At 41.2% G+C, this 23,618-nt stretch overlaps 1 protein-coding gene across 1 annotated transcript in view; it reads left to right on the forward strand.

Moving 5' to 3' along the window:
* THADA (THADA armadillo repeat containing) overlaps positions 1-23,618 on the forward strand; it is a 3,943,996-nt gene that overhangs the window by 1,177,889 nt on the left and 2,742,489 nt on the right. Inside the window, exon 23 of the mRNA XM_044073699.1 lies at positions 8,505-8,688. Coding sequence (XP_043929634.1) covers positions 8,505-8,688 — 184 coding nt within the window. The remainder of the gene's footprint in view (positions 1-8,504; positions 8,689-23,618) is intronic.

A 23,618-nucleotide genomic window follows, 5' to 3' on the forward strand; every position in this document is an offset into this window, starting at 1 on the left:
CACAGATAAACTTGGGGTGAAGCAAATACTTAAATATTCAGATATAATCCTTTGATGAAAAAGCTGTAGGGTGGTAAATGTTATGTTTTCTTTGCCACTAGCGATGGTGGCATTGAGTATTAAAGCCCTGATTGCAGCTCAAGTAAAGCAAGTTTGAGTAGCAGTTTAGACTGTTAATGGCACAGGCAGGGATGATAGAGATGCCTTTTTTGCTGGGCAGATGCACACTCCGGGGCACAAATGCTTTAGTTGATTTACTAGTGGAGGCTGGGGAGAACTTCCCAAAATTTCCTCCTATGGGTGAGCAGGGCTGTCTTGCTGACATTAGCCCTTTGTGAAAAAGATGGCCTTTGGATGCCCCACCTCTGGGCTGTTATTTGGGTGCATGAGGATAGGGTATAATAGAACACATAAAATGCCAAACCACCCCAATGGCTTCTTAAGTGATGCCACCCAGCCAGCCTTCCCCCTGATGATGAGTGAACAAATAGGCCGACTGACTTAGAGGTTGCTCACGACTGGTAGACAGTGGGGGCAAAATGGAGCAAAAATTTATTTTTATTTGAATTTCTGTGTGCTTGCAAATTGGGTGGTTTGATACCTAGACATACTTGGAAACAAGTGTAGAACATTCCATTAAACTTGAAAGAGTCATTGAAGACAGTGTACTGCAGAGAGCCCAGGTTGCTGTCTCCTTCAGCAGGCCCACTGCAGCAGTTTTGACTGCATCCCAGGACTACTCGTTGGGTCGGAAGTCGTTTCCTGGCTTCACCCTGACTTGGAAAACCATCACAGTAGTCCACCAGGTTCCAGACATGGTTATCTTCACACACATACTTCATCTTTCAGGCCTTTCCCCAGAAAAAGGCTTAGCTGGCAGATAAGACTGTTAGCAGAGTTCCTGGGCAGGCCAAGACTGCACTATTGAAATGGGTCATAGAAGATGTAGCTGTATGAGACGGTAGGCAGATATTTTATTTTCAACTCTTCCCAAATGAGGTTAGAGAAGTTTCATTATATTCTGTACCTAGCAGATTCAAGCACCACTTGCAGTACATCTGGTTCTGGATGTTTAGCCCATAGGGGATCATGCTGTCTTTTGTTAGGGCCCTGGGTGAGGTTGCTACACATGATGGATAACTTTTGGTACATCAGGTTTTGGATCCACAGTAGAGATGATTTATTTCCTGTGAGTGGATAACCCTTCCAGTTTGAAATGCTGCCACTTGGACCTTCCTCAGAATGCAGAGCATTTACCTAAGTTTTATCCAGGAATTCCCTCTACCTAAATGATTATCTTCTGGAGCCTCATGCTGGTACTCCCTTTGAGCCTGTTTTCTTTGGGTGCTTCCATGAATGCAGTCCCTAAGAATCCTCCAGAGAAGAAATACTTCATCAGAACAGAGCTGGATACTCTCCAGTGCTAGTTATTCCTGTCCCTGGAGATGGCTCTGGAAGTCAAGACCCTTGTCCTCATTGCTGCTGATATGGTGCAGGGTTCATGCGGGGCTTATTACCAGCTTGGTGTTGACCTTGTTCTTACTAGTATTTGTACACCTTGTGAGATAAAGTGGTCTGTGAATTGTGAATAACTTCTTAACAACCATGAGTCTTGCTGGTGTTGAACACATCCCCAAGCCATGAAGTGGGAGGTGGACAGTTCCCACAGTCTCTTTGTGGGTCTTCTCTTTCTGCAGCAAAGTTCAACACATATTTTGACGATGGATGAATGAATGGATGGCTATGGAGCCCAGCTGAGATCTCATATTTTATACATGTTGTGGGCAACCGTGGAAGGGCCGCGTTAGTATCAGACACTCAGAGCTCAGAACTGTGGTTGAATAGCTGCTCTTGGAGCTCTTCTCATAAAATCAAAGTACCATTTGCATCAAGAGAAAAAGTCCATGTCCCTGTGCAGCGCATTGTTACTCAGCTGGTATTGAGTTCTCAAGAGCAGGCACAGTTATGCCAATGGCACATCTGTGAGGACGTGGTTGCACTGGTGTATGCTTTGAAACCATCTTCCATTCCTGTTCTGGAGCTGCATATATAGAGGCACTGTCTGGTGGAGGTCATCTGAAAGTGTTGATTCCAAAGATTGACTTGTTTGGCCCTTAGGATAATGAGGTCATTACCTTGTTCTGCTCATTGTTGCAGATTAAGTGGGGGGATGAAGCAGTACATGCATTGTTTGTCCCCTAGATTGAGAAGTTTCTGTATGTATTTTAGACATTCCTGGTGATTCCACATCTTATTGCAGAGTTCATGGAAGAAAGACCAGAACTCATTCTTGTCATGTACTGCTAGCTAGCAAGGGTTTGGTTTCAGGCATTAAGGCTCCCAAGAAAAGGGTGTTAGGCATTTGGCTCCAACTCAGTACATACTGTCTTCTGATCTCGATTTCTTTGTCCCAGCAGGGTTGACATTGGGGTCTCTGAGGTGATTGCAGCTACTAGAACATCTTCCACTTGTTTCCAGGTGGCACAGTTTATTAATGTGGGAATGGCAGTGGCCTCTACTTCCCCATTTGGTTAATCCACTAGTGATCTTGTCCTGCATTAGGTAACTGTATGATCTAAGCCTCAGTTATTCCACAGTCATGATGCATATATCTGCTGTTTCTACATGTCATGACTTTGTGAAGGGCAGAAATGTGACTTATCAGCAGCTGTTCAGTCAGCTGTTTAAAGGGAAACTGAGTCCCTCAGTGAGGAAGGTATCCCCCATGCAACATAAATTTCATGGAAGTTAGACTTGTCCATCTACTGACTGAGTGTGCCAGCCAAGCAACATTCCATTTTTATTTCTTGGAAAATTGTGTTTCCAGTGACCATAACCTCTGAACATTGCACTTCAGTGCTTCTGTCCTTTGTGTGGAGGAACTGTGTGCCCTTTTACAGAGAACAATCTGTGTTGGTTCAGAGTTTTTTTGGAATCTTTCCTTTAACTTTCTAATTTTACAGTAGCAGTAGCCTGGACAGATTGGGTGGACATTCACACTCTGGATTTGCACCATCAACTCAGATGCTCCCTGAGGAGAATGTAGAAATTTAGGAGATAATGCAGTTGTTTATTTCATTGTCTATGATAAGGTAAGGGCTTGTGGTTTCCATACATCCATGTTTGAAATGGATTATTCATTGCATTATTTCAACTAGCCACCTCTTGGCATATACTGTGATTAAGGCCCAGTCCTTCACAGGAGCATCAGCCCACCTGTGCCTTCTTCAGGATGGTCTGTTATAGGCATCTGTGTTGTGGCCACTTGGTCCTCATTTCCTGCCTTTATCCTATTTCATTATGATTTGGCACCTCTTTTGTGAAGTCTTTTCCATGGCTGAACCATTTGATCCTTGTCCTGCGGCAGTACTGTGGCTTTTTCTACCTTGTTGATAGTGCATGGGATTCAACCCAACCAAGGAACCCATCATGGAGTGGCCTTGTCATCATTTATAACCCATACATTTTTACTGCATAATTTGATCTACTGTTGGTCCCTGCTTTATGGGGGATCATGGAAGGATTTCCTGCATATGAATGAGTGGCCCTCCACCAGCTGTAGCAGACAAGAGAGTTCCCTTTAAGTTTAGCAGATGTATATTTTACATAACTTTTTTTAATAACTGTGGTTCATAGGTTCGTAGGTGTGTACTAGGCTAGTGGCCCTGGAGCCTATACAAGCCTAACCCCAAATATTTGCCCTAGCACCGTGCCACCCGATGTTAGTTCACAGTGCCTCTGTCCAGTAGGGCAACTGGAGTGATCCCTGGGGTGAACTTTCTGTTACCCATCCACTTGTTGAGATTTCTCTTGAAGAGGGCCAGCGAGGTGCTCTGCTTGACATGAATGGGAAGCTTATTCCAGAGTATGGGCAGTCTTTGGGAGATGAACCTGTCCCTCCAGTATGTTCTGTTGATTGTGGTAATGATGTTGTGATCTCTGGAGCATGTGGTGTGGGGGGAATGGGATTTCTTTAGGTGTAGCATTTCAAGTAGTGTAACTTTTTTTTTTAAACTGCGGTGTCAAACCTTTATAATTTCATGATTATCAGGTAAGTCCTTCTCAGTGACTAGTGGGTGAGCTGCCAAGCTTTGGTACATTGCTGTGACATGTATTGCTTTCTGATTTGGGAAAATTGTAAACTTGTGACCTCCCGAGTAAGGATCTGTAGAAGATCATGCAATGTGATACAGATGTATTTCACATACTCTTCCATTATCATCAGTGTGAAATATATTAAGGAAGAAGTATGAACACTGCAGGGACTTGTACTTTGAAAAATCGTTTTCTTTTTTTATGAAGTGATGTAAAATTGATGAATTTAGCGTTTAATCTGTATTGCCATATATTGAGGGCTTTATTGGTGCACAGCAGGAATATGATAGGATGAAGGGAGAAAATGGAAAGAAACCCTGGTGAAGATCCGCAACTTCTCTCTCCAACCTGTCTGTGACCCCTCATCCCTGCATGCATGTGACATACCTCAATCCACACAAAGCAATACACACATAATAGTTATGCCTGACAGGTATTGATTGTCTGTTGTGTGCGGCATCCTCCCTTGAGTCTGAACTTTCCCATGAGGAAACATCTGGTCCAATTTTAAACTGGCAGACAGTGTTGCCAATTGAACCTCCACTAATTAAGTGATAGTTGTGGGAATGAGATAGCCAATGTGGCATCACAGCCACATAGTAGGGAGTAACAGACATGTTTTCTGGCCCCACCCCGTCATGTGCGGGCACTCCTCTGTAGAGCGATGCTTACTATATGACATTGTCTAAGAGCCTAATCATTCCCAGTCTAGATGATGATGCTTGCCCAGGGCCTCCCATTTCTAGGCTAGCTATTTCCTGTGTCGCCATATTGTGCTGTGTCCTAGCATGTTATCCTCTACCATTCCCCTGGTAGAGCTGATCGGGCAGAGAGTCAGCATTCTTGTCTTCTCCATCACAAACTCCAGAAGGCACCCAAGTGTCTAGTGGAATTTGGGTCACCTGGGTTGCATTCAAAATTTTATCTTTCTGCTCTATCAGCTTTACCCTGTGTCCTGAAATTCTGGTAAGGTTCTGCATGACTTGGTTAAAACCCAGGCAAATTTAAATATAGCCAGTACTTTGAAAGTTGTACCTTTCCACTAGATCACATGCTGTGTCCAGCAGATTTATCTAGTGGGATCCATTTCTGGGTGACATATTATGTAACAGAGTGCCTTTTTGATCTTGTCTCGCTTTGATGCCTCTTGACAAAGTCATACTACCCAAGTAAAAATCACTTTTGCAGTTGGTATGGAAATAAAAACTTACTGTTGTTCCATACAGACATTAGAGCAGTAAGACACCAAAGCATCTAACATCGAGGATCTTTTATTATGAATCCTTAGATGTATTTTTCCACCAGTAACAGGTCATTAAACCCTCAGGAGGTTCCTATCATCAGGAAAATATGCATGCCCATTTTGATGTATGGTGTGATAACTTGAACTGGAAACATAATGTTCCCATCCCCATCCCAACTATTTGTTTTTGTTTGTTTTTCATCTCACACCTTTTTGATCATGAGCCTGGTATCTTAGGTGAAGTTTTCTGCATTTATTTGCCTTGTAAACATACACAACGTAGCTATGGTATTACAAGCAAGTCCCACATCAACATTACCATTCTGATTTTGGTGGTGGAGTATAATACAAAATATTACCTAAAGTGTTCATGTTTAATCCCTGCCACTTGTTATTGCAGAGGGCGAAACACCTTCTTGCCATAGAGAGTTTTTCATGCACACACATCAAAGAGTAGGTTGTGGCCTTACTTTTCTGAAGGTGTGTCTGTTTTTAAACCAGGCTCAAGGTTGTAGGTACAGAATTTGAGAAGAGAAAAAGAGGCTGTGGGAGACATAGACCAGTTTTCACTTTTGTTGTTGTGCTCCCTAAGAGGATTTGTAGTCTCTACAAAACATTTGTGGAGCCAAACGTATGAGGAACAACTTTTAACTGACCTCAGGCTCCTATTCTACCCACTAAGGAATGCCTGGAGATATAGTTGAGAAATAAGCTTGAGGAGCACTAGTTCATCTTTTACACTCCCATAAAACCTGCCTTAAATAATAATATACAGGCATGCTGAGGTTAGCCTTACTCTGGTCTTCAGCAGCCATGAAGCTGGATGCCCTTTTTAAATCTCTACCTAAGTGGATAGAGCCCTTTAATAAACATCCCTGTTAACTTCATTGTGATTACTTCATTCCAGCACAGATTTAGACACCAAAGTACCTTGCCATCAGGTCATCTGATAGAATGCAAGGCTTTGTCCAGGAGTGGCAGTAAAGTGTACTCTGTACCATGTTGTGGCTTTAGGACCTCAGCTAGTCATCTCACCATCGTAAGTTCTACTCTTGTCTTGTAGGCAGGCACTGGAAGAAAAAATTGAGCACCTGCCTGCACTTTGAGGATGTTTGAAGGCATTAACAATGGCTTCCAGGGTGAGCTTCCTTGTAAACTGGTGTAGCTTTTCTTGTACAGTACATTTTGCCAGGACTGCAAGTTTGTGTGTGCTTGTGCGTGTGTGTGTGTGGGGAGGGGGGGGTGCTGAGGTGGTCTTTTCTTAAAGAAAATTTTGGATGCAACCTTTTGCATGTCTCCCTCAAGGGATAAGGAATCTTCAAGTTCAGGCCAGCCAAGATGTAGTCAGTGACATCCTTAGAAGGAAATAATCCTACACCCTTGTGGAGGGCCTCTATGCTCCCATTCCGTAATTTTGTCTTCTTCTTCCCCTTTCAAGCTTAAGTAATATAAAAGGACAGAAAAGCCTCCTTCCTACTTGAAGAAGGCACTAAAGCATCACAAGTGTTGCTACAGCATGCCAGCTAAATTAATTAAAGTAATTCAAATAGTTTTGTTAGTGGTGGTGGTGCTGCGGTAGCATTACCCCTAACCGGGAAAATCCGAAAGACACAACAGTCCAAATAGTTTTGTTACAGTTGTCCTAATTTCTTCTTGAACTGCCTCTGGGAGTTGGTTCTCCACATTTTCTTTGACCTGGTGAAAAACGCAAAGAACTACTAGGTGTAGTTATATTTGGTCATTTCTTGGAGCTCACACATGCTGTACCACACAAAACGTCACTTGTGGACCAACTTCTGTCAGCATAGCTTCTAGATAGGTTAAAAAGTGATAGAGTGGTTGTCCAAATTTTAGAACAGGTAAGTGGATTTTAATTCTTTCTGTTCCTGGTCCTGAAATGGACTGGTGATGTCCATTGTTTCTTGCATCTGAATGACTTTGATCAGCATATCCAAAAGGTCTGGCTCTCAGTGGTGACCCTGCAGGGGCTTTATGGCCTTTCTGTTAGGGCAGGCTAGATGGTGTCACTGGGCATTGTGGGTCCATTTGGGGTTCACACAGGAGATTATTCTTGTTCACAATCTGGGTGTGAAGCAGTTTCACACTTTGGCACATCATTGTGTGTGGCCTACACTGGCAATTCCACAGTTTCATAGTCTGTGTGTGAATAATTTTTGTTACAGTCTGATGTCATATGGGCTTTCTTCAGTGCTCATAGTCTTCACCAATGATTAGCCAATGTGGCTGAGGGACTGCAGGAGAAGGGTCTCCATACTTTCCCCAACTTGGCCAGCTGGCTACTTGTTGCCCAGTTCAAGGACTTTCTGGAAATGTCTTTACAGTGAATGCTTCTCTAGCTGCAATTCTTGAGAGTTGTCATAAATTGAATAAAGACCTCTTTGAACCCTAGTCAGAAGATGACATTTATAGATGTGCAGTCAGATGTCGTCAACTGTAGGTCATTCCTGTTCTTTGAGAAGGTTGAAGATGGTATAGTATTAGCCAGGTGGGAAATGATGCAAAGCAGACTCCATGCCGAGATTTTGATGGCTTGTTTAGACTTTAATTGCTGTAGTAACCTGTATGAAGCCATTTGCATACATAAGGATACAGGTGTTGTAATGAAATGTGATACGTCAGTGACAGAAGCACTGGAAACCCATGAGCCTTCTGGTGTCAGATCTTTGTGCTGGCCTTTGATTTGTAGATGATCCTCATGAGCTATGAGTGAGCCTTTCTTTTCTACAGCTGAACCTGAGACAGTGCCTGACTACAGACATGTTACATGTATGATGAGGAACCCACCTGTGTTACTAAGATGTTAATTGCTAAAAAAAGGAGTGTGATCCCCATGTTTCCCCTTCCCTAGACTGGAAACCACACATCAGCCATTTGGAGTGGAAAGCTGTCTTCTTGATCCTGATGCTTTGGAGGCAAAGCTGCTTTCATGTCCTTTTCTGATTTAGTCAGATGACCAGTCTGCCATGTGGCAGTCAAAAAAGCAAGGGGAGTGGGCACAAGTTTGTATTCCCTATGCAGGGAGTTGATGCCCATCAGGTAATGGGACCATAAGTGGGCCATCACTGTCACCACATCCTGCTTTCTTAGAGAAATGAACAAGTTGCTGTACCTTCTGAACTGCTTTTTCAGTCTTCTGGATTTGCAGATTCAGAAGTTTTGCTGGGTTAAGTCTTCAGGAAGTGGTACAGTGCCATTTGATAGAACGTGCCCCCCCTTCTACTGGTGCAGCAGGACATGATGCTGGTTGTAGTAGACACATTGTCCATCCTGCAGTAGCACAGGAGGTTTCTATGTACATTCCCATCAGGATTACCTCATTGCTATATTCTGTAAAGCAGGAAAGATAACAGACATCTGCTGTTTTACATTATCCTGGTATATTGAGTGTAATGATACAGACATCTGCTGTTTTATCCTGGTTTTTGTTAAGTGTAGTCCATTCACTGCATTTCAGACAGTGCTTCAGCATTACTTTGTGAGGTACAAAGGCATAAAGGGTTGCTCTGGTATCATGAAATTTTGGGTGAACATTTGGCCTGTTCAGCTTTTGCCTTTGTGCTCTATAGTATTCCTGTTTTTTTTTTCCCAGATTGAGTTATTTTTTGTTGGCAATGTGCTGACACGCATTGCAGAAAGACTTCCGTCTAAGCTACCCACTCATTATAATGTGCTATCTTGTTCCTGGGGATCGTGTAAGGTCTACCTAGTTGTTTTACCTCTCCTTTTACCAGTGATAGTGAAGCTTTCCTGTGGGATATGACAAGCAAGCATGGATGCTGCCACAGAGGTGAGTGCTGTGCTTAGGCTGTAGAGGACAAATGTTACATCTCCAAATGGATAAGCAGACAATGAGCTGTGTCCTATAGGGACAAACCTGATGTCTGGCCAAGGCCAGATATGCCACCTGGCCCATCCACTCTCCCAGTCAGACAATCTGTCCATGTGCTTGTCTCCTTCAGGCTATAACAGAGTGGCTTCCCAATGTGTGTTTGTGTGTCACACACATTACATACTCCAGGAAAGGTTGATCAGGTGGTCCCTCTCCAGTCTTGCCACACCAGCTCCAGCAAGTGCATGTATCATTAAATGAACACGTCATGTGGGTCACAACTGTGATGTTCACATTTCCTTCCTGTGGCAACTTTGGTACTGCCCTTTTGGCTTAGCTGCCAACTGCATACATTGTAAACCAAGTGCTGTTTCATTTAAATTGTTCTTATCCACGTTCTGCAGTTGAGCACTGTCCTTTCTTTATTCCATATGTGCAAGTTCATCTTCTGTGTCCCAGTGCTGCATTTCCGAGATGCAGACTTGTGGATATTATATTGACAGAAATCCTATTTTTCTGTGCTGGTAGTAGCTCAGATGGATGTAAAATGTCATGGTACTTAATGAAAAAAGAACTTCAGTGTCGCGCTGTACAACATTATTACCACAGCTATAATTTAATTCTGCTTAACTTGTCTTATTGTACAACTTTCAGTGAGTAATCCATCTTCATGCCTTCCTTTCCACATAGACCACACACAGCTTATGAAACTTTATCAGTCATACCTTCTTCTTCTTGCAACAAACCCAGATATCTGTGAAGTATTTTATCCAAGTTCTCTTAAATAGATTTCCATTATATTCTCAAATCCTTCTGTTCTGTCACATCATAAAAATGCTTCATAGTCTCTTCCGTCAAAGTTTCTCAAAAAACCCACCCTAGCTGTATTTGTATCACATTTTACATCTAACATTACACACCATGCTGTTTGTACTGTAGTTACACTTTAAATAAACTATTTATTAATATCCAAAAAGAAAACTCCTTGAGGCACACCACGGCAAATAAAAGTGAACCGTTTATTAAACTAAAACACTGACATGAAGAAAAAAGTTAAAAAGTAAAAACATTTGAGTTCAACATGAAGAACAGCTCTTTTACATTTATCAAAATGCTCATTTTTATTAACAAAAGTCTATAAAACCTTTTCACCCAAAATAGTGTTAAACATATCCCTCTCTGATGTTTTGTACAAAAATATCTTTCTTCTACAGGCATCTGTTTTACTGCTGTTTAGATTGTGTGACAGTTCTCACATTTTTATTTTACTTTCTGTTCAGTAGCTTCTTTTTTTTCTTCAATCTTTCAACTATACTTCCATACTGTTCAGTATCAAACCCACTCTTCTTTTCAGTTTTTGTGATTTCACCTTCTTTTTCTTTATTTCCTTCTACATCAGATGCATTATGCCTTCTTTCTACTTCTGTAGAGGACCCATGTGCGATTTCATACTCAATACCGTGGTAATTTGTGTAGAAATGTGCAGTAATGTGTTGCAGCTTAAATAATGAGAACATATAGTATAATAATGTATGTCAATGTAGCTGTTTTTATCTGACTAAGTTAACTCTTCTGAATTGTAGACGATGTTTAGTAATATTGCACCAGAACTGTCACCCAAGAATTCAACATGACTTTTGCATTTTGTGCATACAGGTTTACATGTTTTATTTATGTGCCCCGCCCCTCATTGTTCACATCTTGTCTTAGGAGAGTCGGTTATGAAATGGCTGGAATCCCCTGTAATAATTTTGTCTGCATTCATTGAGTACCTTATTATCCCTCTGCAATTATGTATTTTTATAAATCTTTATTAAATATGACATTTAAAAAAAAATGCACAGTAACAGAAAAGAAACCAACTATAATTTTTGTTTGTTGATGTGATAGTCTGATGTGACATAGCCCCTTTTCAACAGGGGCCCAGTTAGTAAAGCTCCAAGAATACAATATAGAAAACGTAAGAAATCACAAAAATTCAAAATGCAAAGATGTAAATATAAAATACAGAGGTAGAATTATGGAAGATTAAGTATTATGATACAGCAGTATCAGCTGACAGGATATACAGTTGTAGGTAGTATACAAGAAAAAATAAGCAAATGTGACAGTACTGAAGAGACTGTACAGCAAGTGTTTTCAGGAGGAGGGGGGAGAAGTAGCGGGTGGAGTGGAAGATGGGTAAGAGGGGCATGATAACGGAAGGACTAGGGAGGTGGACTTTGGATAGGAAAAGAAGATGGATGGATAGAAGTGAATGTGTAGAAATTATACGAGAGGTACTACTTGAATTGAGATTATTCTGGTGTGTGACAAAGCACAGCCATTTATCTGTCAGGTATATGTTTAGATGCAAAAAGAGATGGAATTCCATCCGTTTCTTCCAGAGGAATAGTAAAGAGAAACAGCTGCTGTGTTACTGGACTTGGATGGAAGCAATAACAGTTTGTCAGTAGAGTGTAAATTTCTATTTGTATTATATTGTTGCATTATATTTTTCAGGATGGGGCAATTTTCAGGTTTGTAAATTAGATTGTGTACAGTAGCAAGTTGTGAAAAGGTGAATAGGTGAGGTATCTCTAACCAGTTGATTTGTATAACTGACAAGTGGTGATGAGATTTGCCTTTTATATTGGTATTGAATCTGGCCATTTTATTATAGCAAGTTCCAGTAGTTTAAATTGGGTGGATTGAAGGTTGGTGAGTATGGGGCCAGCACAGAGAAGTGTAAGAAGGAGAAAAGAGACGGCTGTGATTTTTCTAGTCGTCAGTCAGGGTTAAAGTTTGCCTAGTTTTTGAAGTTTTTTCTGCTGCTTCTTTTAAGTGGTAGCCAGACTTCATGATTTTTCTAGTGATGAGCACAAGGAGCTTAATATGGGTTACTAGTTCTATTTTAGTGCCATTAGTAGAGGTTATAGTCATCTGAGGCTTTTTTATGAGAGATGTTTAGGGGTGACTAGAACTGATTTGAATTCTTGGAGGTTTAAGAGCAAATGTGACTTGTTTAGCAAGGACTGTCTGGAGAAAAAGGAATCCTGTATCAATTGCTGAAATCTAGAGAAGCTTTTAATAGAGAAAATTTGTCATCTGCGCAGTGGATGGTTGCGTGTTTACTTCCTTTGTGGAGGTCATTTATAAATATGTTAAATAGTATAGGTCCAAGAATTGAGCCTTGTGAGAAATGTGCAGAGCTGCTGAGAAAGGATGGAAGCCCTTATTGCCGTTTAACTGCTTGCCCTATGTCAGAAAGATGGACAATGCTTCTCTTTCCTAGTTCACCAGCTAAGTATAAAGAGTGCAGTTTAATGAGTAGAATTACACAGGGCTCTGTATTGAAGGCCTTTGACAAGTTAAGAAATACTGCTGATACTATGTAACCTTCATTTCTATTTTGATTTATGGTAGTATTGAAGCTGAGGAGAGCAGTAGTGGTGCTGTGATAAGGAAGAAAGCCATGTTGTGTAGAGGATAGCAGGTTATTTTCAATGATAAACTTGAGTAATTTAGCTCTGTAGCTAAGTCGATGTCGTATGATTTCTTGTCCTGCCTGATCTTGAGTGTGGTCTGGTTCCTCAGTTGCTTGACATTTTGTTTGACATTTTGGAGGTTAGATTGATTTTGGTTGTTCAGGCAGGTTTCTATGCTCCGTCTGTCTGATTTACAAGCTATTCGGTTTCCCTGCAAGCCAAGAGTGCCAGGTTAGCTTTGACTGTTTTGGTTCTAGTTGGACCATGTTTGTTTAGGATATTTAAAAATGCTGAGTTGAGTGACTGAACAGCATAATCTACTGGAACAGTTTTCAGTATATTCCAGTTGAATGAATTTAGGTGAGAGTTAAGTGTTTGGATTAAAGGAGGAGATGTTGCAAACACAATTGTAATGATGGACTTTATTGATGCAGGTATGTTGTCATATGGCACAGTAGGAAGGTGGTCACTTAGAGTGTTTGGGAGGGAACCTGAGGAAATTATGTTGTATGAAACAGTTGTAAAAATCGGTCAGTAGTGGAATAACTCTTCTTATTTTTGTCGTAATGGGTTGTAAATGAGACAGGCAAAATTAGTTTATAGTGTTGTTGGAGTCATTATTTGTTGCTTGTCAGTGTTGGTCTTTTTCTTGAGTGATGCTACAAGAGACCCATGAAGAGAGTTCTGTGGCAGTATCAGTGCATGTAGTACATACCAGTTATGCATAAGGTTTTGAGTTTGTTAATTTTTAAAAGGGAAGAGAGAATTTCAACATCTTTTATTGGTGGGTGACTGGGTGTGCAGGTAAGTCTAAAGTCTTCTTGTAGAATATCACAGCCTTATCTATTTTCTTCTGTCCAATCTGAGTATATTATAGCCAGGTGGAACTAACTCCTCATCTTTTATGCTCTTTTTCTTAGTCACGTTTCAGTGGCAGTAAGGCTATCTTAGGAGTGTTGTACTATCCATGCGTGAAATTCTGCCACATTGTTGAAGGTATTTCTAAGGTCTGTATTGAGGAGGTGAAGTCCTGATGGTGTTACTTGGATTGCTGGGTTGGTTGAGATGTTGGTGGGATAGGGAAAAGCTTGAAGAGGACCAGGGTTATGGTGTATGCCACTACAGATATGTATTGTTTTGGACAGGTTAGCGTATGGGAGTAACCTTTTCCATTTGTTGACCTGTTTAGGATCTAGTTTTTGTAGTATTGAGTTTGGGTTGAGCTTAAAAGAGGTGGGGAAGTGAAGGAAGGATGACATTTAGAGGTTGTTAGCTATGCTAATGCAGTGATAGGGAATCTTGGGAGACGATTGTGGAAACCTGGGGAAGGTAAGATGCTACTCTGGAGATGGTAGTGGTAAGATGTTAAGTTTGTTAGCAGTATTATTGGGGGAAATATGAGTAAATGTATGAGAAATATAGTGATCTGTGGTGGAGAAATATGTGATCAGTATATGAGATACATGAGGATTGCCTCTGCGGTAGGGTAATTGGTTGGAAAATGAAGGATAAAAGAGAAGTTAGAATGGAGTGAGTGCAGGAAAAAATGACTGGTACAGTGATGTTGAAGGACTGGTGAGGAAGAGATGGCTTATATGGAGTTGGGGTGGGCTTATGGAAAAAGTTGGGGAGAGTTTCTGATTGGGCGATAAATATTTTGGTAGGTGTACTGCTTGCTAGTTGCAGGGCATAGGAGTGTTTCTAGGTCAGAAGAAAGCAGGTCTAGTTAATGGAAGATTGTTAGATGACATTTGGTTGGTTGACAGTATCATAGGTTCATAGGTTCATAGGTTCATACTAGGCTATCTGCCCTGGGGCAATTATAAGCCTAGCCCGATTCTGTATGGCTTACGCCACCCCTTGATTTGAGTATACTGTGCCCTTTTTTAAGGTTTAGTTTACTGTGCCTCTGTCTAATAGTGACACGGGAGTAATCCCTGGGACAAACCTATGATCCCCCATCCACTTATCGAGATTCTTCTTGAAGAGATTCAGTGAGGTGCTCTGCCTCACATGAACTGGAATTCTATTCCAGAGCGAAGGGAGCCTCTGGGTTATGAACCTGTCCCTCCAGCAAGTTCTATTTATTTCTGTGCTGAGGTTCAAGTCTCGAGCGTGTGGCTCTAAGGGATTTAGATTTACTGAGGTGGAGCATGTCCATTAATTCTGGATTTGACATAGCTTTGTATGTCAGGCATAGATCGCCTCAAAGTAGGCGGTATGCAACTGAGTAGAGCTGGAGTTTTTTTAACTGAGCAGTATATGGCATCTGTTTGAGACCCTTGATCCTCTTGGTGAGATACTTTTGGGGTCTTTCTAATTGCTGCAGGTGTCGGGTAAGGTATATCCCAAAAGGGGCATTGTATTCTATGATGGGCCTGATGAGGGATGAATAAAGGGGCACGATTACCTCTCTTGATCTAGATGTGAAACCCTTCGTGATGAGGTGGGCTATGTAGAAGGTCTTTCTAACCACTTTGGCAATGTGGTTTTCAAAGGAGAGATTGCTATCAACTTGGGTCCCCAGGTCCCTAATAACTTTCTCTGTACTTAATGGGTTTCCGCCTATATGGTAATTTGTGGGCACATTGTTTATGCCAAAGGGTATGACTATACATTTTTTGGCATTTAGCTTTAAACCATGGCGCTGGCACCAGTTATCTGTCTCTGTGAGACCTTTTTGAATGATGTTTGTGTCAGCTGGAGAGTTGATTATGGCGCCCAGTTTGCAGTCGTCTGCGAACTTGGTGAGCCATAGTCCTCCCGCGTTTGCCTATACCTCGGAAAAGTATATACCGAACAAGAGTGGTCCCAGGACAGAACCCTATGGGACGCCACTTGTGACCGGTTTTGAGTCTGACATGGCTTCAGCAACTCTCACTCTGTGGGTTCTGTCTTTGAGCCAGTTTGCGACCCATCTTGTGACATAGGGGTTTATATTTAAGCTGGATAGCTTATCTATGATGCCCGAGTGGGGTATTGTGTCAAATGCCTTTGCAAGGTCCAGATAGGCTGTGTGGACTACCTTCCCTTCATCTATGGCTTTGGTGACTGTTTCAAAGAAGTCAACCAGGTTCAAAAGGCAGGATCTGCCCTTGACAAAGCCGAACTAGGTAGGATCTAGTGTCTGTAGGTCCCCACTGTCTTTGTTTATGAGCTCCATGATGATCCTCTCCATAGCCTTGCAGACTAAGCTAGTCAGGCTTATGGGGCGATAGTTTCCAGGGTCCGTAGATGCTCCACCTTTGTGGAGTGGGACCACTGTTGCTGTACGCCATTCTGTGGGCACATATCCTGTAGTGAGGCTGAGATTGTATAGCTGTTTTATCTGAGGGATTAGTTCCTCTTGTAGTTCATGTAGGACGCAACCTGGGACGCCATCTGGTCCCATGGAAGCAGTGTTTTTTGCTTTGGAGAGGGCAGCCTTCACCTGAGCATCTGAGATGTTTGGGAGGCAGCCCTCTGCCGGGATAGATATTTGCTCTTTTGGGGGGGAGGGGTTGGAGAAGTTTGCACTGAATCTGTCTGCCAGGATATTGGCGATGTCTGTGGGTTCAGTGTATTTTTTGTCGTTTAGAATCAACTCAGAACAAGTCTGGGAGTTGCATCCCAGGTTTCTAACATAACTGAAAAAAGCCTTATGATTGTCTTTGGTGTCCTGTGCAATTTTTCTCTTGAAGCTGGCCTTGGAGGATTTTATGAGGGATTGTAATTTTTTGCTACTACTGATCAGAGATGCCTTCCCTATTAGGGATTTTGCTCTATCATGTAGTAGCTTCCTCCTTCTGTTGTACAGTTTATTTATGGCAGGGGTCCACCAGACTGGACGCCTGTCTTTGGATGATTGGGTCTTGGTTTTGTTTGGGATAGCATGATCCATGCATTCCTGGAGATGTCCGTAGAATGCATTTATATAGGATTCTGCAGTTTGGGCTGTAGTTTCCACTGGCCCAGGGGGCCTTGAAGGATTCCACTTTGGTTTTGAGAAGTGAGAAGTTCGCTTTGAAAAATTTTTTCATGTTGTTTTTCTGGGCAGGGGGGTGGGGTCGGGATGTGGACATCCAGTGAAATTAATTTATGGTCTGATCTTACCAATGAGGGATATACTTCTGGTGTGGAGCATAGAGTCCCCATGTTGGTAATGATCAGGTCTAGTATGTTGTCCCCTCTTGTGGGAGTGGTGACTAGTTGTTCCATAGCATTTGAGTTTATAATTTCCAGGAATCTTTGGGCTAAGGTGCTGGGGCTTGAGTAGTGCTTCCAGTCAATGTTTGGGTAGTTGAAGTCGCCCAATATAATGGTGTTCGGAGAGATCTTCATGTTCTCCAATGTTTTCAGGAAAGCCGAATGGGATTCCTGACTTTGAGAGGGTGGTCTGTAGGATGCTATAAACTGAAAAGCAGTCTTGCCCACTGTTAGTTGCACATGGATGGTCTCCGATACCGTGCAATGCCACTAACCTGGAGGTGTGGATATCCTTGATAAATATGGAAACTCCCCTCCTTTTGTGGTTCGGTCCGGGTTTTGGGGCGAAAAGCATGATATGAGGTATAGCCTGGTAGTGCTGGGGTGCTCTCTGGAGCCTTGAACCAGGTTTCTGTCACTGCACAGATATCGATGTTCTCCATACTGAGGAGAGCTTCGAGTGCGTGCATCTTGAGGTTAAGACTTCTGGCGTTTAGCAGCATTACCCTTAGTTTCTTGTTCCTTGTGCTGTCTATGGGGGTGGGTTTGACTTTTGAGCCTTGCCTAAAAAAGGCACTATGGGGGTGGCAAGAGCCTATGCCAATATCCGAAAGCCCAGTGGTGGCAGGTGCAAGCCGTCCCTAGCGAAGCAACGTGGCTTGTCGAGCATGTCATCCCAGGCTGACAGACACTGGATCCCCTTTGAATGACACCAAAATTTTAGCCAATTGTTAAAATCGATCATTTTGTCTTTGTACTGTGGCATCATTCTAGGTGAGGGTAAGATGATGCTCAAGGTCAGGGTCATACCAGCCTGGGCTACATGATCAGAGAGCTCATTTATGTCTCTTTTCATGTAGTCCAGGGAGGTACGTCTCAGGTCATTCACACCAGCATGTACAATGACTGAGTCATATTTGTATTTGCTTTGGAGTGACCTGAGTGCTTGCATTATGTGGCGGATCCTAGCGCCTGACAGGCAGCTCACTGTGACCTTCTCTTTATTCAGCCTGGTGAGCGGGATGTCAGTGTGTCTGACAATAGAGTCACCTATAACAAGAGTATCAGGTGTGTTATTCAGCCTTAAGGGCTGTGGCTGCTTGGCACACTGACTTTGTGGGTTATGTGTTGTGTGTGTTTTGTTTTGAGGTAGCATTTGCTTGGATGTCCGCTTTGGAGGTCTCTGTTGCTTAGGTAGATTTTTATTTAGAGCCTCCGAGTATGTTTTTGTGTATTTATGTGTTTGGTTCGCTGATGTGGTGGGACTATGTGATACTGGAATTGTGTTGTGTGAGGTTACCTTCTCCTCCTGACTGGTTACACCAGTTTTGAGATGAGAGAGCTCAGCCTCCAGTTTGGCTAAATAGTTGCATCTCTCACATATATTTGAACCTGTTTGGAGGAGGAGAGGGTTGTCCGTGTACATGAGGCAGTTGTAACATTGCCTCAAAATTCCCAGATTCACCAGCTGGACTGGAGAGGAAACCATTGACTGACCTTTGGACATGCTAGAGTAATAGGGAAACTGAATTTAAGATGGACCAATAGAGGACAGGGTAATCGAGAGAGTATAAGAGTAAGTAGTGCTTATGGTTTAATAGTGCTAACTTGTAGGATTACTTAATTGGACCAGTGAAGGGCCTTAGAATGAGAATATGGTGTTTAAATTGAGAGATAGAGCAGTTCTAAGGGAAAAAGTGAAGAGCAGACTTTGTGGAGCCAGGAATAGTTTAAACCCAATTAGGCGGCTGTCCGTTGTTGCGCTTATGCTCAAAAACGCGCAAACCCGCGCAAAAGAGGGTTTTAAGAGAGGAAGATGAAGGAGTTTTGGAATTGACCCAGAATGGCCAATAAAACTACAGTTTCAAGTCAGTAACCACTCCCACAGGGGCAGACAGGCTGCTCAATGTTTTTCACTGCCACTGATCAACAGAGACTTTCCTTTAGCCCAAGCAAAAATGGCCTCACAGAAACTTACAAACAGTTCAAGAACAGCAAGCCTGTAAATGAACTTTTTTAAATCTCAGAAAAGTGGGAAAAAAAGCAAGATTTTTTTTTGTTTGTTTTTTCAGAGATAGCAGAGGTTAACAAGTATCAGCAAGTTATAACAGTGCAGTAAATGACCCCACACAAGAGTGCTAGGCCAAAGACAGATAAAATGCAAGTTTTGAGAAAAAAACGATTTTAAAAATAAGTGCAAACAGGAAATTCAGTAAACAGCTCTAGGTTGTGCTCTAAATACAGTTACTAATGCAGAAATCAAATTTAACCAGCCAGAAAATGCTCAAAGTAGGCGGCTATGCAGAAAAACTTAGCAAATAAACAGAGGAAAAATACTTAAAGTCTCAAAAGTGGCTCCTTTCTTCTCTCAGCGTTTTCTCCTCTTGGTGGGTGCTTCACCAACAGCCAACAAGCCTGAAAAGATGCCAAAACCACGAGGCAGCCAGGTTTTAAGTGAGAAAGATGAAGGAGTTTTGGAATTGACCAGAATGGCCAATAAAACTACAGTTTCAAGTCAGTAACCACTCCCACAGGGGCAGACAGGCTGCTCAATGTTTTTCACTGCCACTGATCAACAGAGAGACTTTCCTTTAGCCCAAGCAAAAAATGGCCTCACAGAAACTTACAAACAGTTCAAGAACAGCAAGCCTGTAAATGAACTTTTTTAAATCTCAGAAAAGTGGGAAAAAAGCAAGATTTTTTTTTGTTTTTTTATTTTTTCAGAGATAGCAGAGGTTAACAAGTATCAGCAAGTTATAACAGTGCAGTAAATGACCCCACACAAGAGTGCTAGGCCAAAGACAGATAAAATGCAAGTTTTGAGAAAAAAAACGATTTTAAAAATAAGTGCAAACAGGAAATTCAGTAAACAGCTCTAGGTTGTGCTCTAAATACAGTTACTAATGCAGAAATCAAATTTAACAAGCCAGAAAATGCTCAAAATAGGCGGCTATGCAGAAAAACTTAGCAAATAAACAGAGGAAAAATAAGTCTCAAAAGTGGCTCCTTTCTTCTCTCAGTGTTTTCTCCTCTTGGTGGGTGCTTCACCAACAGCCAACAAGCCTGAAAAGCCTGAAAAACATCTTTATTAAATTATCACTTATGACAAAGGCCTTTATATAAATAAAAACAAACCAGATTGGCATAATCTTAGTTGCAAGCATTTTTCATCATAAATCACACTGACATAATTTTAGTTGCAAACATTATATATACCCAATCATTGTCCATCATTACCTAGCTCATGCAAATCCTGCCTTCTATCAAACCTCATTCCTCCCCCTGTATGTTTGTTCCCATAATTCCCGTTTTTCCTATATAATTTGCTCCTACCTTTTTCTAAAGATCTTAATTGCAGTTTTTATTTCTGTTACTGTATTAACTAATTCTAGTACAGTTGATTTATTTGGCTTGATTTCCATTTTCTAGTATATGCTTTTTTGGGAGCCACCATAATTAGACTCAGAAAGGCCTTACTATGTCTACGCAATTATGATTCTGTATCATAGTTCAGAAGAATCATTTCCCTAGTTTCACCAGTTTGCTCACCCAGTATCTCTGATAGAATTGTCTGCAGGGAATCTTTAAAGTCTGTCAACTCATTACACTCCCAGAAAATATGTTCCCAGTTTCCTCTTTCTTCTCCATCACACCTCTAATAGTTGCTGTCTACCTAAGGACAAATTCTCTGGAGTCTACTTGGAGTATAAAAGTATCTATGTAAACATTTCCAAGCAAAAATCCTAAATCTTTGCATATTTGATAGATAGACATATAGCCCCACATTGTTTCTTTGTGAATTGCTTATCCAACCTCTTTCCAATCCTTTATAACCTCATCTGATTGATTTTTATAGTTATCATGGAATATTTTATATACTGTACTAGCAGCTTCTGTTCTAGATTCTGCTACAAACTTTACCAGTGCTGGTGTTTCATTTAGGACCCCCCCACCATTTCTTTCTCTTTGCCTATACTCTGATATCAATTCTTGATAGGGAAGGTAATCTCTAACCTACAGTCCAAATAAATTCTTGGCATCTTCCCATTCTATTACCTTTCCCACTCTAGTTATTTGCTTCCAATACTTTGCCAGTTTTCACCAAAAAATTTGAGCCCCCTCTTGCCTATTGTCGTATCCCTAGTTGTAGTTATCCCTATCGGCAGAATCTCCTTTCTCCATTCCTGTATTGGGTTAGTTCTTGGAATACTTTCTGCTACTTTATTAATATAATGTTCTGTATAATTATTATTATTCTCCTTAAATGTTTGCATCCAAAATCCCAGTCTCTCCTTGTTTCTTCAGCTTCTCCCCATTTCATCATCATCCCTTTAAACTTTGAATTATAGGTATCTGTTTGTGCTATGTATAGGAGCCTTAACTGTGTAGCTCTGAAGTACTCCTTCAAATTGTGTATACCAAGCCACATTGTTCTTTTGGAAGAATCAGCTTATCTCACTTGACTCTTGCCACCCCCCCCCCAGATAAAATTCTTCAGCTCTTTATTAATTGCTGTCCACAATTTATTTATTTGTATTTATTTTATTTTACATTTGTTGGCTGGGCTAGTCTAACTGGATATATGTCCATTTTCAATAGAGGCCCGGGGAGATTAGCTCCGAGCAAACAAACAAAATCACATATACAAAAATTAACGTATACAATGAACATTGCAGGTGCAGTACAGAGAATAATCAAAGAGGTCATTTGTTCATAACATAGTGCAAAATATACAGATACAATTAGTACAATACAAAATGTAGTTGCAATACATCATAAAGAAAAAGATGGCAGCTGAATTATACAATATATTAGTAAACAAGTAATCATAAAGAAAAAGTAGAAGCTGAAATTATACAATATATTAGTAAAAGTAGTCTCCTTAATGAGATTCTGAAGATGTAAGTAATAGTATAGAAGGACAAGGTAAGTTGTTATTAAGAAAAGCAATTTGATTACTGAGAAGAGGAGGATAGGTTGAACCAAGTAAGAAGAGCTAGTTGATCAGTCAGGTTTAGTACAGGGGCACAAACAGTGTGTTCTGAGGAAAAGTTTCAAGTTTGGTTTTAAAGAGTGATATAGAGGGAAGAGAGGAAAGTTTGTTAGGAAGAAGGTTCCAGGATTTTCCAACAGTATTAGAGAAGAGAGAGTCCCCAGCCCTGTTTTTTGATTTACAAATGTTTACAAGAAGTTTATGTGATGATCGTAAGGTCTTTAGATTGTTGTAGGGGGTAATGAGGGTAGATAGTATAGGGGTATTGGTAGTTTGGTAAAGGGTTTTATGGGCAGTGGTCATTTGGCGGAATTTAAGCTGATTTTGTAATTCAAGCCATCCTAGCTGCTTTAGATTAAAACAGTGGTGGGTTCTGATAGGGTTACCTGTAGCAAATCTGGCTATGTTATTGTAGGAGTTTTCCATTTTATTAAGGTTGTTTTTAGAGAGATTAGTGTATATGGGTGAGGCATAGAGGAGAGTAGAAATTAGATGGGTGTGAGCAATAGTTATTCTAGCTGCAGGAGAGAGGAAGGGTTTGATCCTGTAGAGAGAGCCTAGTTTTCTATTAACAGATTTTAGAGTATTGTTAATATGGGTGTCGAAGTTAAGGTTGTTATCTATGGTGATACCTAGTAGTTTAGTAGTTGGATCTGGGGATATGAGAGTACCATTATTGGATGTTACTGTTAAGTCTATTGGTGGGGACTTACAAGTAGGAGTAAAAAGGAGGAGTTTAGTTTTTTGGGGTTCAGAAGGAGACAGCGCTATGTAAACCATTGTTCAACTGTGTTAAACACATTTTGGGTAAGGGAGTGAAGGTCAGATATAGATGATGCTGAGCATGTAAGTGTGGAATCATCTTCATATTGTATGCATGTAGCTTGGGGGATTGCTAGGTGAAGGTTGTTGATAAATATAGAAAACAGGAAAGGTCCTAATATGGACCCTTGAGGAACACCAATGTTAACTGGCAGATGGGTAGATAGAATGTTATGCCAAAGTACAGCCTGTTGTCTGTTATCTAAGTAGGACAGGAACCATTTTATAGCTAGTGCATCTAGTGACAGGGATTTGAGGATATTTATAAGTATCTGGTGATTTACCATATCGAATGCCGTAGACAGATCTATAAACAGTGCAGAGGAAAGCATATTGAGGTTACGGTTTTTGTTAATACAGTCAGTAAAGGAAAGGAGGGCAGTAGTAGTGCTGTGGGAAGGTCTGAAACCATGTTGAGAGTTTGAAAGTAAGTTATTTTGGGTTAGGTGGTCTAGCAATTGTCTGTGGATGCATTTTTCCATGATCTTTGCTAAGAGAGAAAGTAGGGCTATGGGACGGTAATTGGAGAGTTCAGTAGAGTTCCCACCCTTGTGAAGGGGGATAATATGGGATACTTTCCAGATTTTAGGGATGTGTCCTTCACTGATGGTTCTATTGATGAGAATGGAAATGGGATAGGCGATGGATTTGGCTGCCTTTTGTAGATATTCAGCGGGTAGTTGATCTGCTGAAGGAGTGCACAATTTCAGTTTTTGGATAAGGGTAAGAATATATGTTGTTGGGACTGGTTGGATGAGAAATGGAGGGGATGGGTTAGAGTTAGAGTTGGATACAGTTAAGTTCTGAGTAGCTAACTGACTGGCAAGAGTTTGAATGGCCTCAGTGAAAAAGGTATTAAAGACATTAGCAGTCTGCTTGGGATTCTCCTGGTCTGTGCCTTGTGGGTTTGGTGTGATGGATTGACCTGGGTGTAATAATTGATTAATACTCGCCCAGAACTGT

The sequence above is a fragment of the Protopterus annectens genome, chromosome 6.part0 (assembly GCF_019279795.1).
Source record: "Protopterus annectens isolate FY-2018-M chromosome 6.part0, PAN1.0, whole genome shotgun sequence".
Taxonomy (NCBI): domain Eukaryota; kingdom Metazoa; phylum Chordata; order Ceratodontiformes; family Protopteridae; genus Protopterus; species Protopterus annectens.